Below are 16,882 nucleotides of genomic sequence, written 5' to 3'. Positions count from 1 at the left end.
TAAAATCAGATCTTACTACACTGCCCAGGCTGGCCCTGGCACCATACTTGTAGAAGACTTCCTTTACAAAGCTAGTACTACTCCTACATGAGATTTTATTTCTGCCAGATATAGGTGGCTACAGGTATCCCACACTATTTACAAGATGTATACTTCACAGATAGCCTGAAGAATCTATTCTTAGTTTGGGGTGTGGCTCAACAGTTCAATGCTAGAGTGCTTCCTACATATACTAACCTTGGATTCAATACCAGTACTATCAAACAAGCAAACTAATCTATCTTAGCAGCATTATAAAGATTCAGTATCAAACGGGGCAGTAACTAAAACTTAATGATTGCTGGGCCTGGTGATACACACAGGTAATCCTAGCATCTGAGAGGCTGAGGCAGGAGAAATCCAAATTTGAGCCTTGATCAGTTATCATAGCAATTTTTTTTAAAGGTCAGGGTATTCAGCTCAGTACAAAGATCCTGAATTTAATTCCAGTGGGAGGGTGCTATATTGTCAGAAAGTATCATGACTAAATTAATGCTCATGGCAACAATCAGTCTCAAAGTTACACTAACTGCATGTATCACACATCGATTACACAAATTATCACACATCGATTACACAAATTGTAAAGAAGATAAAGTGTCCTCTAATGACAAATGATGCTAACAACACAGTCACTAAATATCACACGACCAGCACTCAGCAGGCTGAGGCAGGAGGACTGTTGAGTTTTGAGACCAGCCTAGGCCACAAAGTGAGCTCAAGCTCGACCTGAAGTGCACATAGAGGCCTTGTCTCAAAAAGACTCACCTCACAAAAAAAATCACATGAGACTTTATTAAATTTTGGTACAGTATTTTTTCCTATGATTTAATTAAGGGATGAGCTAATCACTTAGGTTTGGGTGCCTTTTCAACCTTTTCAATTCTTCTATTCTCTTCGCTGTACTAGCCTACAAAACCTTTCCTCTCCTCAATGTGCCTGTAACCCTAGCTACTTTCCTGTCATCTTCCTCAGGACCTGCCCTGGAATGCACACTCTCTCACTTTCCCAAGCAAAGGCTACTACTAATCTCGAGGAAATAGTGGTCACCAGTGTGTCTATCAGCAAGTATACACTACAGAGGTACAAGGAAAACCAAAGCAGGTTTTATGAGTGAAAAGAATGATCCATTAATCAGAACAGTATTATAAAGTAGCTCCCTTTGTTGCAGGTGGAGGAATGGAAGACTTACATGGACCAGCTAATAATGCTTGCAACAACTTCATGAAAACCATGTAAAAATGCAGTGAGCCCGTAAGAGTTGAAGGTCAATGCCGGAGTCTTACCCGATGCTCTAAACAGAAATGGGTTTAGGGAGAATTTCCATCTCATATCTACTAAAAGAGTAGCTAGATTTCATCACTGGAATGTTACTATGCCTCCCCTCCCCCAGGCACTGTGGCTAAAAAAAACCAGAACAGATATGAATGTCATTAAGCTCATAGACTCCATTATTGTATACAGTTTGGTATGCAGAACTTAAAAATTTTGCATTCAAGTAATAGTAGGCGTGCTGGGGATTTAGCTCAGCACCCTAAGCATCTGCCTGGCAAGCACGAGGTTGTGAGTTTCATCCCCAGTACCAAAAATAAGTAAATAAATAAATAACAAAGGGTTATGAAGGACTGCCTGGAACATTATTTCCAACGAGTCCTCTTACCAGCCCCAAAATCTTAATGCCATCTCAGCTTGCAAAACGTATCAATGCAGGCGTGATACCAGGAGATGCAACAGCAAAAATTCTAATTGTCAATGGTTAAGACTGCATAAATCACTTCTCAGGCTACAGAAAGCATGAACATCCACACTATAACTCCATTTTGTGTATCTCAGTGTGTCCTGGTATACAGTAGCTCCAAGTATTTTTCTCCAACTGGTGGAGGGGGAGAAGGGAGGACTATACCAGAAAGACCCAAAAGTAACCACCTGTCCATCACAGAAGAGTACCTGATGCATCTAAGTTCTTTCCCACACAGCACCAGTAAGAAACAGGGCGAGTGAGGAAGTGCAGTCCAGGGACTGTGGTCTGGCTTTGAGAAGATTATTTCATCATACACTGCTCCTGCAGTGTACGCATGATACCTCTGCTTCTATAAAAAGCATGTAGCTTACACCAGTCACCACCATCAGGAGGATGACTCAATTTTATAGCATAATAAGTAATAGTAAGTTAGTTTGTAAACAGAGCAAAAGATAGTAAGATTGGTCTTTTTAATGTGACATATTTAAGAAACTATTTTTCTATGGCTCTTTGGTACCAAAACATTGCAATTTGTATCTTAACACATCAATTTATACCCAAATAATAACTTTTGTAAACTGGAAGAAAGTGGGCATCAGTCCATTTTAGGGTCAGAATACTTTTTCTCTAACCAGTGTTCTATGGAAATCCAATTAGACAGCCACTAAAACAGATCATCTTGAAAGTTCTCTCCATCCTCCACAAAACACAGATTTATACAATATGGCCTGTTTGAAAATCTCCCAGAAATATGTAATGCTATGCTTTACTAAACTGTTAAAAGTTTAAGAATGATAAAGCTTTGGCCCTTAAAATTATAGTATCTCTTTGGGGGTCAAGATACAGTAAGCACAAAAGAATGGATGAGGGGCAAACATTTCAATTTTTTTCTTCCCTTATACTGGTAAACTTAATTTTGTAATTTCTGGGACATAATTTTTAAAACTACTATTTCCATATAACCTTATAATAAAATAATTTTACAGGAAGAAACTTATCCAGGTATCAAAGTATCTGAATTTCTGAAATGATAGTTCTGTAATATTCTGAAACCTTTTTTTTCCGGTATCAGAGATAGAACTCATGACTTCGTGCTTGCTGGCAGGCGCTTGCAACCACTGAGCTAGATCCCCTGCCCCTGAAACTTTATTTCTAAGAACAGATTTCAGACATAAGAGTTTCAAGCAGAACACAAAAACCCAAGACAGGATCAAATTCAGTACAAATTACACTGGACAAGGTCATTTTATCTGCTCTTTAAAAAATATCTGCACATCAGTTTGCTAGAACAGTTCTAGTATCAGCACATTGTAAAGATACAGGTCCCACTGTACTTACTAAAGTGTATCTGGAGGGCCAATAATAAGGACTTCCCACCGGTAGAGGTCATTGTCGTCTATTAAACCTGCTGAAAAGCCTTCCACTGGATTTTTGTTGAGTTCTGCAAAAAAAGAAAATTTTGATCAAAACTTTTAATTTTCCCCCAACATCTAAGTTACAGGAGCTGAGCAAATGTTTAATTCCAAGCTGTGAGATGGGTACACCGTGTCAAACAAAGCATCACCTGATCACCAGAACATTTTATCTCCATTTCCACACCCCAAGAAGGCAACGGGTAGAGCAGACCACTCAGTCAACTTCTTCTACCATCTTATTTCTATCCTGGTGTCTAACCAACCCCACACCATTTTAGATAACCCTATCCTGCTCTTTAAAACAGCATGTTAAACCAAGTATGGTAGCCAGTCCTATAATCCCAGCACTTAAGAGGTTGAGGCAGGAAGATCCCTGCAAGTTCAAGGCCAGCCTGGGCTACAGTCAATTCAAGATCAGTCTGGGACATATAGGGAGACCTTGTCTTAATTTAAAAAAAAAGCTTGTAAAAGCTGATATCCACACCCATCCTTTGGAGATTCTAGTGCAGAGGTACCAGGAATCAAAACAGAAAGAGTAATTCTTATGCTGTGGTCGACAAGGCATACTTTCAGAAACACTGACAGTGCCTAAAATACCTTCTCACTTTATACTGTAACTCTCACTTATACTAATATCTGGCTTTCTTAAGAAAATAAAACCAAACAAAATAAAATAGAATAAAGCCATTCAAAATAAAACATTGAAAGTGATACAGAACTTCAAAACAAGATAATAGGAAATCAACAAAGGCTATTATATCTTGTTATCTTCAAAAGAGCTGCCCATACCATCAGACATAATAAAATCAAACAAAACAGAATAAAACAAAACCACGAAAATGATACAAGACTTCAAAACAACATAATAGGAAATTAACAACCGCTACCATAATGCCTCGTTATCTTCAAAATAACTGTTCAGACCATCAGACATAGGCATGTAAAACTAACCAAACAATACAAAAACTAAGTTGCTTCTTTACTTCAGTTGTTATCTTTTCAGAAATCTGAGGTGTGTGACTTCCAATTTCTGCTATGTCTGTGTCTCCTAAACTTGTTCTGTGAGGGCTGAGGTCTGAGAGTGTATTTTGTGCTCTCATCTTGATGCTTCCCTGTGTTCTCTGAATCAGCCCACTGCTGCACGGGGGTGCTTCCTGCACTGGCTGCCAGTCCCGAGGTGTGGTGGATTGGACTCGGGCACCTGGGTTCCTCCGATCCAGGGTTCCTGGAATGGAGGAGAGGCACAGGGCAGTGGCTCCCCGATGTTCCCCCAATGGGGTACACTAATATATCTGTTTATCTGACATGCCTCTGCAGTCCTGAGACACACGTCTTCAGTTGGTGTTTTCATGTATCCAACCACTCTGAACAGAGAAGAGAGAGTACTCCATGGGACCCATGTGTGTTGGTCCCTGTGAGGGCCACAGCTATCAGCACCCAGGAGCAGCCTATCAGTAATGGCTTTGCCATTATGAAGTTTTTCTCTTCTGAAGAGTTTTCTGGTATGGATAAAGGATGAGAGAGGAAAAAAAGGAGGTGCAAAAAGCAAAGATCTTAGAGGAAACTTAAGGAGGCATACAGATCCTAAATGATTTCTGGGGACGGTAGGCTTAATAAGTAATGAACTATAAATCCATTAACAGTAGATAGTACCTGAGAATTTGATGTCCAGCGCATGAGAATTTTTCTAAGATAGGTATCTTACCATGTTGTCTAGGCTTGTAAATTCCTCCAACTCAGCTTCCTTAGTAGCTGGGATTACAGGCATTTGCCACCAAGCTCCACAAGGACTTTTATCAATAGCTTTAATGTAGTACAATTGACTTCCAGTGAACTCTACATACTAAATTACATACCAGTGATGGTGGAACTTGCCGAGTTTTCAGTGAAACGTGTGACATGTGTGCCACAGGTTCATCCAACACTGTTACACCGCTTGCTAAGTACTGATGTAAGAACAAACCTCTGAAGCCATCACCACTATCATGCTGAACATACACATCCATCATCAACAATATTATTGTTTTCCCTGCCAGGGAAGTTGAGGGTTTGGTGGCTCAAACTGGGAAATGGGAAAAAAGATTGACTTAGAAAGAACCTGCTGGGAATCTGAGCAGGTGCATGATTCTCATGTGACACCTACGAGAGTCTAACCATGGAAGCAAGGGTATCACAATCCAGGGTGCTATGAAAGACTGAACACAGTGTGCCGGTAACTGAGAAGAAGATAGTAAATCTTTAAGGAATCAGAGACGGTGTTATTTCAGTGCTTAGGATTTAACATCCCAACATGCCAACACATACAGAGAGCCAAGAGAGGATGTTCATATATAAATGTTAAGAATTTCTTTTCTTGAAATGTGAGTTAAGTCTAATATTTTTCACTGATAAGCAAAATAAAATTCACGATTAGCTAAAATCAGTACTGTATTTCAATATGTATACATATATACTTTTTTTTTTTTTCCTTTGGAGGCAGCATCTCGCTATGTAGTTCAGTCAGGTTTTGACCTATGTGGCCCAGACTGGCTTTGAACTTATGGCAATCCTCCTATCTCAGTCTCCCAAGTGCTGGGATTACATCTGAGATTTTTAAAAACACATCATCTCCAAAAAAGTCTTATGTGTTCAGAAGTGGGGCTCTGGAAGGTGACTGAATTATACATAGGGTGCCATATTCACATGAGTCCATTATGTGCTCACAGCTAAATATTCTATTAGGAAGTGAGCCTGACTGGAAGAGGTCTGTCACTGGGGTCATGCCTTTCGAGGGTGCATCTCTGGCCTGGGCTCTTTCTTTTTGCTTCCTAGCTGCCATGAGGTGAGTAGTTTTCTCCCATCGTGCCCTTCTACCATGATGTTTCTGACTTGGAGCCAGTCACCATGGGCTGAATTCCCCAAACTGTGAATTAGGTTAAATCTTTCCTCTTTAAGTTGTAGGTGTCAGGTATTATGTCCCAGTGACAGTAAACTGACTAATACAAATAGTTTCATTTTACTGTCAACTGAGAAGATACAGTATAGCACAGACGGATGCAATAAAAACAGCTGTTTTCCATGTGACTCCTCAAAGACTTCAGCATTCACAAATTTTCTACCTAAGGAAGTTCTTGTAGCCAAACCCCAAAGGTGGTAAGAGACAATTATTTTTACACAGATCATTTTCTCCAATATCGTACATAAGAGTGTCTTGTGAAAGATTCTGTAATTTCTCCAGACATCACCTGGATGTTGTATTTTTCCAACAGAAGTCCATTTAAATTTTATAAATGTAGCTGGGTAGACTCTGCAATTATCCTTGAAAATGTCCTTACGCATTCCATAAAGCATATAATTGCAAAGTGTGATGGTATGCTTGTAATCCCAGCACTCAGGAGGCTGAGGCAGGAGGATCATTGCAAGTTTAAGACCAGTCTGAGCTATATATAAAGTGGGCTCAAGGCCACCTGAACTGCATAGCAAGACCCTGTCTCAAAAAGACAAAAAAAAAAAAAAAAAAAAAAAACCCACAATCTTTTAGTGTGTAGATGGTGACATACATAAGATTATGGGAGAACAAAGCAACCTAAAAAGGTATCTATTACAATAATTTTAAAAGACTTATCTCAAATACAGGGTGACAGAAATAAATAGAAACAGGGATACACAGAAGATAAAATCCATTAAAGTTGGTTAAAGTATTAAATCAGAAACGACATACGATTCTTCAAAAAGTTAAAAGTTACCAAATAACTCAGCAATTCCATTCCTAAGTACATTCCCAAGAAAAGCAAAAATATCTATCCTCACAGAAGGCTGTACATGACTGTGTTACACCAGTGTTATTCGTAATAGCAAGAGAATGGAAACAACTCAAATGTCCATAAATGAATGACTAATTGTGGCATATGCACATAACGGAATATTATTCAGTCACAAAAAGGAATTAAGTACTAAGATATGCTGCAACTAAGACAAAAACTTAAAATCACAATGCTAAGTGAAAGAAGCCAGACATAAAGTCACACATTAGGGGGCACATACAGGCAAATACAGAAACATAAAAAGAAAATCAGTTGTGGGGTATAGTGGCGCACACCTGTAATCCCAGCATTTGGGAGGCTGAGGAAGGAGATCACCATGCAGCCTAGGAGACACAGTGCGTTCAAGGCTAGCCTGTACTACATGGTGAGCTCTTGTCTCAAAACAAAAAACAAACAAGAACAACAAAAAAAAAAAAAACCCAAAGATCAGAAAGAAAATTAGAGGCTACTAATGGTAGGAGGCAGGGGAATGTATACTGGGATGGGGTTGCTTTGAATATGAGTGTAACATGGAGTTTAGGTAAAGAAGAAGTTTTTAAACTAGAGAGCACTAGTGGTGCATAAACTGAACCCTAAACACCTGTAAAATGGGGTATTTGAGCATGCTTACTTATGTATTATGTGAATTCCACCTCATTTGTTTTAAACGACACACAGGTTCCTTAAGGGAAACACAGGAAAAGGTTTTAAATGCCCACTGGGAATAATACACTGCTTTAAGTTGCAAGGCAGCTTCAGCTATACAGCGAGTTCAGGCCAGCCTGAACTACATAGTAAGACTCTGTCTCAGTACATACATGCATAAATACATACATACATTTTAAGTCAACAAAATACATACTGCTCAGGAAAGAGCAGCCCAGGATGTTCAGCAAAGAAACAGCTAGTGCTACCCTTGGCATAAGTCGTTTCAGTCTAACAGTAAAGTTAAATCCATGGAAGCAATAAGGAGTGGAGGAAAAGAAAGTGAAGTGGAAAAGTACAAGTGGAAAGTATTTTCTGAAAATTTGAGGGTAGATAGAAAAATGCAGTAGCCACACCTAAGTGAAATTCAAGCACGTTTTTCAAAGGGAAAGGCTAAAAGATGTTGAAACATCCTATCTGCAATTAAATCTTAATGAGGACCTCACTACATCCAAATCCAGATGGAGTAGGTAGAGCTATTAAAACTGAACTGAATATATACTTTTTTTTACACAATTATGAGTAGAGATGGAGATGCAGGACACGAAATTTAAATGACATTATGCTACTCAAAATATTGTAAGTATGATACAGCAAAAAACTCTATAAATACAAATGACAGTATACAAAAAAGTACTTGCAAAAATTAATAGTTTAAAATGTAGAATGTCTAATGTAAATAGAGCTACTTTCTACCAAAGAAAAAAGAAACACACAAGGAAATAAGCAACTGAAAACCAGGGACACAAACAGCTAACAAACATGAATATGCAACTTGTGTAAGCCAAATTCTTACGCCAAGAAGGATCCATACTTAGTTTCTGACTTACATTCCTAACATATGAGATCAGAGTTGTTGTGGCCCAAAACTGTCCTTTCTAGATGCAACCTGGAGACACAAAGTTACAAAGGACCAAATAGATTGTTTTCCAAAAAGTTGTTGAGGGCTAAAACAAAATGTTAAAGTTCTAAAGAAGGCAAAACTAATCATGAGTATTGGAAAGCACAAGACAGTTTTCCTCCCTCCTTCGACCTTGCAGAGGAGGAGGAGGCATGAGATGGGCTCTGGCATGCTGGTAACGTCAAGCTTGTAACGTCAAGCTTTACACTACGCTTACATATTGCAGTGCGCTTACATATTGCAGTGTGTTGGAATTCAAGTCCCAGCATGTCACATGACTGCTACGTGACTGCTAAATGACCGTTACATGAGCATGCTATGAATCTAGAAGTCACCACAGGCCATTCAAAATAGAAAACCAAGGACAAGAAAATGTCCTAAGAGTACCTACTGGGATAAGTAAAAGTAATAAAAAAAAAAAATGCAGGAATAAACTTGCTAAGATATAGTTGTATCAAGAATAAGGCTAAAGAGAACAGAGAGCCAGGTATGGTAGTGCACACCCGGACACTCAGCACTTGGGAGACTGAGGTAGAAGGGTCACCCATGAGTTTGAGATCAGCCTAGACTACACAGAGAGACGTATCTCAAAAAGATAAGACAGGATGCAGGGATGGACAGATAGACAGAGACACAGGGAGTGCATAAGCCCCTGCAGAACTGTAGTTCTGGTTCTGAATGAGTAAGAATCAACTTGAACTCCTAAGTGGCATTACTAAAGTCTTGGTGCTGCCAATGTCCACAGTTCAAATCTCAAGGAGAAAGCTAATATGAGAGAATAAAAACCAAAAAGATGAGAGTATCAGGAAAAAAGTCCCAACAGGCTTTTGGTTTCTGATACCTGGTGCTGCTCCTGCCCCTCCACATCAGGCATGATGGCACACACCTGTACCTCCAGCACTCTGGGAAGCTGGCGAGGACCACAAATTCAAGTCCAGCCTGGCCAATTTAGTGTCCTATCAAGACTGTCGCAAAAGCTTAAAAAAAAAAAAAAAAAAAAGAAGGAAGAAGTTGGATGGCACAGTAGACCCCAAATTCAGTCTCCAATAGGGTGACTAAGGGTTTGACATGATGGGGCTGGGGGCCTACATTTCATCTTCCACCTGAACTTAGTATAGCTCAATTCCTATCATTTCCAACTAAGAATACCTTCTGAACACTAGAGAACGGCAGGTACTCCAACTTAGCATCTCAGTTTCTAGTTCGGTTTCCTCTCTGCCTTGTTACAGTGGCTCCCAGCGTCCCTTCCACCAGCAATCACCTCACCTGGAGGAACGCAAGAGACTCCCAGCCAGAGGCTGCAGGGACCAGGCCGCTCCAGGGCTAAGGGGCTAGGAGTTTATTCCCAAGGGTGGCAGGGAGGTGGGAGCGCAGGGGTCTCTATCTTCCCAGCACCACTGCCTGACCATCATCACCTTACTACATTCTGAGTATTACTCAAATTAAGGTTCCTCAACATAAATTTTTCAAAAGCCAGTTTCCTTCTGCCATTCTACTGCCTTTATCTCCTATCTACATGTTTGTGCTCAATAAAACTAGGTAAGTTCCTCCACTTCATGTAACAGTATATTACGTTCTACCCTGCTTTCAGCAGCCTTCACATGAAATTTACATCTTCTTACCATCTCTCCTTATCCTCAATTACAAGAAGAGCATCACATTCGAGCTTCCCCTAACAAGCTGTTACCTTCCACTTCAATTTGCTTCAAATTCACCTTAACCATGAAATATATGTAAAATCCAAGTAAACATCACAAGAAGTCTCAAAAGGAATGAAGTACTATAGCTGGGCATGATGGCACATGCCTATAATGCTAGCACTCAGGAGACTGCGGCAGGAGGATCACTGCAAGTTTGAGCCCAATCTGGGCTACATAAGTGAGTTCAAGGCCAGTCTGAACTACACAGTGAGATCCTGCAAGAAACAACAAATGAAAGAGTAAGAGAGAGAAACAGAAGACAGGCAGGCAGACAGACAGACAGACAGAGACAGAGAAAGAAGAAAAAAGAAGGAAAAAGGAAGAGAAGGAGAAGGAATGAAAGGAGTCATTTTTTAAAGATTTGAAAGAAGAAAACACAAAGCAAAGGAAGAGTTTTAGAGGCAAACTTTGGTAAAATGTCAGGCATGGTTGCACGCGCCTGTAATCCCAGGTACTTGAAAGGCTGAGCAAGAGGATCTCAAATTCAACTGTCTTTAAAAAAAAAAAACAAACCTGGGATGTAGGTCAATGACAGAGTAAGCATCTGGCCCTGGGTTCCATCCACTACACCACATAGGTAGGGCACAAGGCTCATACAATGATACCTAAATAACCCAGCCCTAAATTCATTCAAAAAATAAATAAAAATTAAGAACCTTAAATGGCTCTAATTTTCCATAATCCTAGCTTTTATGATCAGGAAAAATTTATTTCAGGTATAGAAAATGCACAACAAATAAGCAAGCTCTTAAGAAGTATTATTAAAAGTAAGCCAAGCATGGTATATAACACATGTGTAATCATTGAAGCACTTTAAGCAGGAAAACCACAGGCCGTCAGCTCATGGTCAGCCTAGACAACACAGTAAGTCCTTTCCTATCTTTTGGCTGGCTCCAAAACCAAAAGAAAATCCCTAATTTTTTTTTAAATTTTATTTGAGAAAAAAAAAAAAAAAACAGAAAAAGGGTACAAGTTATACAGAATTTCAGAAAAAATAAACAGTAGGAAATCACTACTTAATAGATTACATATTGTCATCTTACAAATAGTTGTTCAAGTTACAAAATTAAAGCATATAAAGTGGACTTTCAAACAGTGAGACTGCAAACCAATTCTGTTCAATGATCCAACAAAACTCAGTCATATGGTTATCTATCTACTACGCTTAAATATACATGCGGTTATATCCTTTAGACCACTTTCTTTTCCTCTCTTTGGTACAACGACAATTACACATTTTGGGTTTTATTACTTGCATAGTTCTTATTACTTTTTTTTGAAGAGAGCAAAACCAAATGTGACATAACAGAACAGAGTCAGTCAAATCAAAAGGATGGACATAATACATAATGTAAAAACAAAATACAAGGTGATCAACAATGGTTACCATACTACATCTTGCTATCTTAAAAAGAATTGCCTATATCATCAGTTATAATGAAATTGAACAAAACAGTAAAGAATAAAACCAAAACATTGGAGACATTGCAAGACTTCAAAAGAAGATAATAGTCAACCAGAATGGGCGTCATAATGAATCTTATTGTCTTCACAGTTGTTGCCTATACTTTTGAACTTGGTACTATGAAGCAAAGTAGAATAGGGGAAAATCAGTCAAAACAAATGGTGAGAGCAATACAGGGTTTCAAATCAAGTTAGTAGGAAATCAAAGTGGGTTATTATAATATATCCTGCTATTTTTTATTTATTTTTCCCTTAAAAAGATAAAAATAGGGGCTGGGGATTTAGCTCAGCGGCATAAGCGCCTGCCTTGCAAGCAGGCAGTAGTGAGTTCGATCCCCAGTACCGATTAAAAAAAAAAAAGGAAAAAGACAAAAAAAAAAAAAAGATAAAAATGAGGGCATAAACAATGAAACAGCGCAGGTCAAAACATAACCATTTAAGCAAAATAGTGTTTCACCACAAGATATCCTGACATAAAAGTAGTTACCATAGTGTCTCTTTCCTTAAAACCTTTTGAGTATAACTTCGTATACTGTAGCACCAAACACATCAAGACAATATAAAAACATTCAAGAGAATGACAGTATTACAGGGTATTTAGAACCAACTATCAGAAAATGAACAATGGTTTCTGTATAATCTCCTTGTCTGTAAAAGTTTTTGTTTATATTTTCATATATAATAAAATCCAATAAGATACAACCTGTTAAGACTGATGGAGACAGAAGAATAAAAGCTTGATGGGACTTCAAAGCAAGATGATACTAAATCAGCACTAGCTATTAGGATGTCTTGTTTTCTCCAAAATAGCTGTTCCTACCATCCAATCTTCTCTGCCTCATTTCTATTGAACTCTTTTTCTGTCATTAGTTGTCAGTTTGTCTTCTTCATTTCGCTTTCTGCTCCATTCATTGTGGCCTCTCTGCCACTGTTTCTGGAATCTTGGTATTTTTCTTTTTTAGAATATCCTGCAGTATTCTCTGTAGAGTTGAATTGGTGGTGGCAAATTCCCCTAGTTCCTCTTTATCCTGGAAGCATCTTGTTTTTCCATCAATTTTTAGGGACAGTTGTGCAGGATATATCAATCTTGGCTGGAGGTTATTATCTTTCAAAGTTTGAATTATTTCCCCCAACGCTCTTCGTGATTTGATGGTTTGTGCCGAGAAGTCTGCAGTAATTCTGATGGGTGTTCCCTTGTAAGTGATCTGTTTCTTGTCTCTGATGGCTTTTAATATTCTGTTCTTATATTGGATTTCTGGAATTTTGATTATTATATGCCTGGGTGTAGCTCTGTTTGGGTTGTAGGTGGCTGGGGTCCTGTATGCCTCATACATCGGAATATCTTTACTATTTGCTAAATTAGAGAAATTCTCTTGGATTATTTCTGTGAATAGCTTTTGTAGTCCATTTGTTTGTGTCCCTACTTCTTCTTTCATGTTCTTAATTCTTAAGTTATAGATCCTCTTATCATCTTCTAGCCTTTGTATTATTGCTGTTTGTTTTCTTGTTATTTTTAAGAAGTTTTTCATTTCATGCTCCCACATTACAAATCTGCCCTCCAGTTCAGATAACCTATCCTTAGTTTCTTTCAAGCTGTTATGCCAGCTTTCGGTAGAGTTTTTAGTTTCCTGGTAATCTCTTTGAACCTGCTTCAGGTATTCTATGTTTTCTCTATTTTCTCCATCAAACAATTCTCCCCTTTTTTTCTGTTCTTCCATTCCACCATCTGTTTTTTCTTGGGCGGTGCTTAGCATTTCTCTAAGTATTCTACTTATATCTTGTTTTATTTCGTTAAACAGTTCACTTTTGAACTCATCTATGAGGCTCCAGAGATAGCACTTTATGTCTATCAGTGCTGTGTCTGATATTGCATGTTTTCTGTCCTCATTCTCCTTTGCATTTACCTTTCTTGGATCAGTGTTCTCAGGATTGGGGACTTTCTTGTTGCTCCCTCTTCCCATACTTTTTGTTCCTTCCATACAAGCGTATATAGGAGGCCCAGTTTCTTTCTTAGTTGGTTACAGTTTGTTTGAATCATGCTGGGCTAGGTGTTCCCACCTTTTGCAGTGTACTAAGGAGACACAGGCCTAGGCAGCCTCTGCTGGGCCCGCCCCTCCAGGTCAACCTACTGAAGGCTTCACTGCTAGGGTACACCGCCAGGCGCTGGGACCTGGTTTGGGCTAGCCTACTGGGTCTTAGTCAGTGGTGTCACCCAGGCCAAGCGCTCCACAACAATCCAGTTTGAGAGGGGAATATGTGACTAAAGTCACTGCAACATCCTATTCCAGCTTGTCTGCCCAGTCCCAGAATGTTCTCTTTTGGAGCCTCCTAGTCTATGGAAGGGTCCCCGTTCCACTCACTCACCACAGGTCGATGCAGAGCTCCCCGCCAGTCCCGCTCTCAACTCTGTTCGCCAATTCCCACTCTCAGAGCTTTTGCGCGTCTTTCTCTCTGTTGTGCCGATTTGGACGCAGCAGCGGCAACAGAAAATTCAAATCGCGGCTTCCAGAAGCGCGGGTTCCAGCTTCTGCACTGAGATTTTATCTGTTCTAGTTATAGCACTGGGATTGCATTTCCAGTTGGTTTCTCTCAGCTTAGTTCGTTCCTGAGTTGGCCGGGTATATCTCCCCTTGCTTAGGACTCCTCACACCACAGCATTCCTGGATTCTAAGCTGGGTATCTCAGAGAGCCTCCATAGCTGCTGTTACCTATCCACCATTTTCTCCCCGAAATCCCGAAAATGCCTAATTTTTATGCTCACTACTGGTGTGGTCTAACTCCGTTTTCCAATGCAGTGAGTCCTGTTAAGGGATGAAGATCAGGATAACATGCCCCCTTCCCATGTCCTGAACCGTGTCTTATCCCCTTTCCATCACTGCCCTCCTTTCCCACCTCCTTCCATAAATTCTAACCTACAGAACTCAAGGAACGATGGAGCACCTGAGACTGACAACACCCAAATTCTCATCATTTACCTAAGTTAGCACCCAACAGATGTGAAAATCTGATAGTACATGAAAGCAGAGAGGAAAGCCCAGTGTGTTGGTGCATGCTTGTAATCCCAGCATTCAAGAGGCTAAAGTAGGAGGATCATAAGTTCAAGGCCAGCCAGGACTATATAGTGAGACCTTGTTCTCAAAAAAAAAAAAAGTAAACATCTTTTATCACCATTATCAAAGCAATTTCAATTGTCAATTCATTATAGATTTTGTGCAGCTTGTTATCTTACTTAACTTAGCAACTGTTACACCAAATCCATTGATAATAAAAAACAAATCAAAAATAAACCCCATTCCAAATATACTAAAGTAGTTGGACGTGGTGGCACATGCCTGCAATCCCAATACTTGCGAGGCTGAGGCAGGAAAATCGTTGCAAATTCAAGAGCAGTCTGGGCTACAAAGTGAGCTCAAGGCCAGCCTGAATTGCATAGCAAGACTCTGTTCAAAAAGACAGAAAAAAAAAAAAAAAAGAGAAGAGAAAAGAAAAGATACACTGAAACAAGAAACTTGCCTTCTTACCAAAACTTTTATTGTGCTCCTCTTTCATATTTTTAAAAATTACATAATAGTGTATTATCAATCTGAATAACCAGCTTAGTCAAAATTTAGTTTGTAGGGGGCTGGGGATTTAGCTCAGCGGCATAAGGACCTGCCTTGCAAGCAGGCAGTCGTGAATTCGATCCCTGGTACAAAAAAAAAAAAATTTAGTTTGTAGTTACCAATAAACACTTGCTAGTGAAGACTCTATTCATGTATACCCTGCTCCCGCTCGCATTCAAAACAGAAAGTCCTTGCATAGTCTTCCTCATTGATTATCTGACAAATTTAAAAAAAAACTTAAGTTTTATACATTTCTATTTCTAAGTGCAAAAAAAAGAAAGAAACCAGCACCCCTGACTGTACCGAAAGGAGTATCTGTGCACAAACGACATCTGTACTACACAGACACTGTCAATGGTCTCCAGAGAGGACCGTATTCACAGCTGAACAAGTAGGGCTCAACGTAAGACTGAGATCTGGGCTTCACTGGGTGATGTGGAGGACAGCTCAAGGAAGCAGAGGCACACTCTACATTCAGAGCTGGCAGAATGTGAAGACAATTTTGTAACTAGTTTAACAGATATTTTTTAAAACTTTGTAGATTTAATAAAAGAAATCCCTAAATTTAAAATATTCCACTGTGTCTAAGTGCTAAATTTTATTTAGTTGGTTATCTTAAAGTTGTTTTAAATTTATTACAGCTATGAATAGTGTGCAAAATGCATGCTCACCAACATGTGCTACAGTGCAGTGCTGGTTTCCTTCACTGTTTCCTCTACGTAGGCTGAACCCTCTGCTGACTGAAGGGAGAAAATAATTTAAATTGCAGGCCATGCCAGTTTCAATTCAAGCATTCTTCCAGAATGCTTGACTGCAGAAACAGTGTACTATAGGACATCAGCTCACTTTCTCATCTACACTGCATGTTTAAACTCCTCCCACAGGGCACAGCTGCAGTGGCACTAATACATACACTGCTCAAATTCAAGTCCCTATTTCCAATGTATTGTTTGTCTCCTTATAATCACATTAGCAGGGCCGGGGATACAGCTCAGTGGCACAGCGCCTGCCTGGCATGCACAAGGGTCCTGAGTTTTGATCCCGGAACCAAAAAAAAAAACACCACACAATAAAATCACACTGGCAAAAGAGAGGGACCAGCTACCTGACCAAAAATGGTATGTGTACAATAAAACCTTTACTGTAAGGGCATCGGAACTTTATAGACACAGTGACCACTTTATCCATGTTAAGCAAACAAAAAAAAAGTTTCAAAGAAAACTGGGTACCCTAGGAAAACAGGTGAGCACGTGTAGGAAGCCTAAAAAAGCACACACACTAAAAAAGCTGGCCTGCTCATAGTGTACACACATATAATCCCAGCACTTTCGGAAGCCAAGGCAGAAGGAGCGCAAGTTTGAGCCAGGCCTGGACAACTTAGCAATACCCTTTCAAAATAAAAACTAAAAAAGATAAGGGATGCCGTTCAGTGTGAAGACCCTGGACTCCCAAGACAGACAGGCATCTTTTACCGAGACAAATGTCTTAGGGTACCTTTCTAGTAATACTAAGTTGTATTGTCTTTTCATCTCC

At 39.5% G+C, this 16,882-nt stretch overlaps 1 protein-coding gene across 2 annotated transcripts in view; it reads right to left on the bottom strand.

Annotated features, from left to right (window-relative positions):
* Window positions 1-16,882, bottom strand: part of Ube2g1 (ubiquitin conjugating enzyme E2 G1) — an 83,275-nt gene that overhangs the window by 26,908 nt on the left and 39,485 nt on the right. For both annotated transcript variants that reach the window (XM_063251012.1, XM_063251011.1), the window contains exon 2: window positions 3,119-3,221. In XM_063251012.1, the coding sequence (XP_063107082.1) occupies window positions 3,119-3,221 (103 nt within the window). The remainder of the gene's footprint in view (window positions 1-3,118; window positions 3,222-16,882) is intronic.

The sequence above is a fragment of the Cavia porcellus genome, unplaced genomic scaffold, assembly GCF_034190915.1.
Source record: "Cavia porcellus strain 051 isolate PalLab524CR breed Dunkin Hartley unplaced genomic scaffold, mCavPor4.1 scaffold_6, whole genome shotgun sequence".
NCBI lineage: Eukaryota > Metazoa > Chordata > Mammalia > Rodentia > Caviidae > Cavia > Cavia porcellus.
Note: the sequence above shows the minus strand (reverse complement) of the source record. Positions and strands in the feature narration are given on the sequence as shown.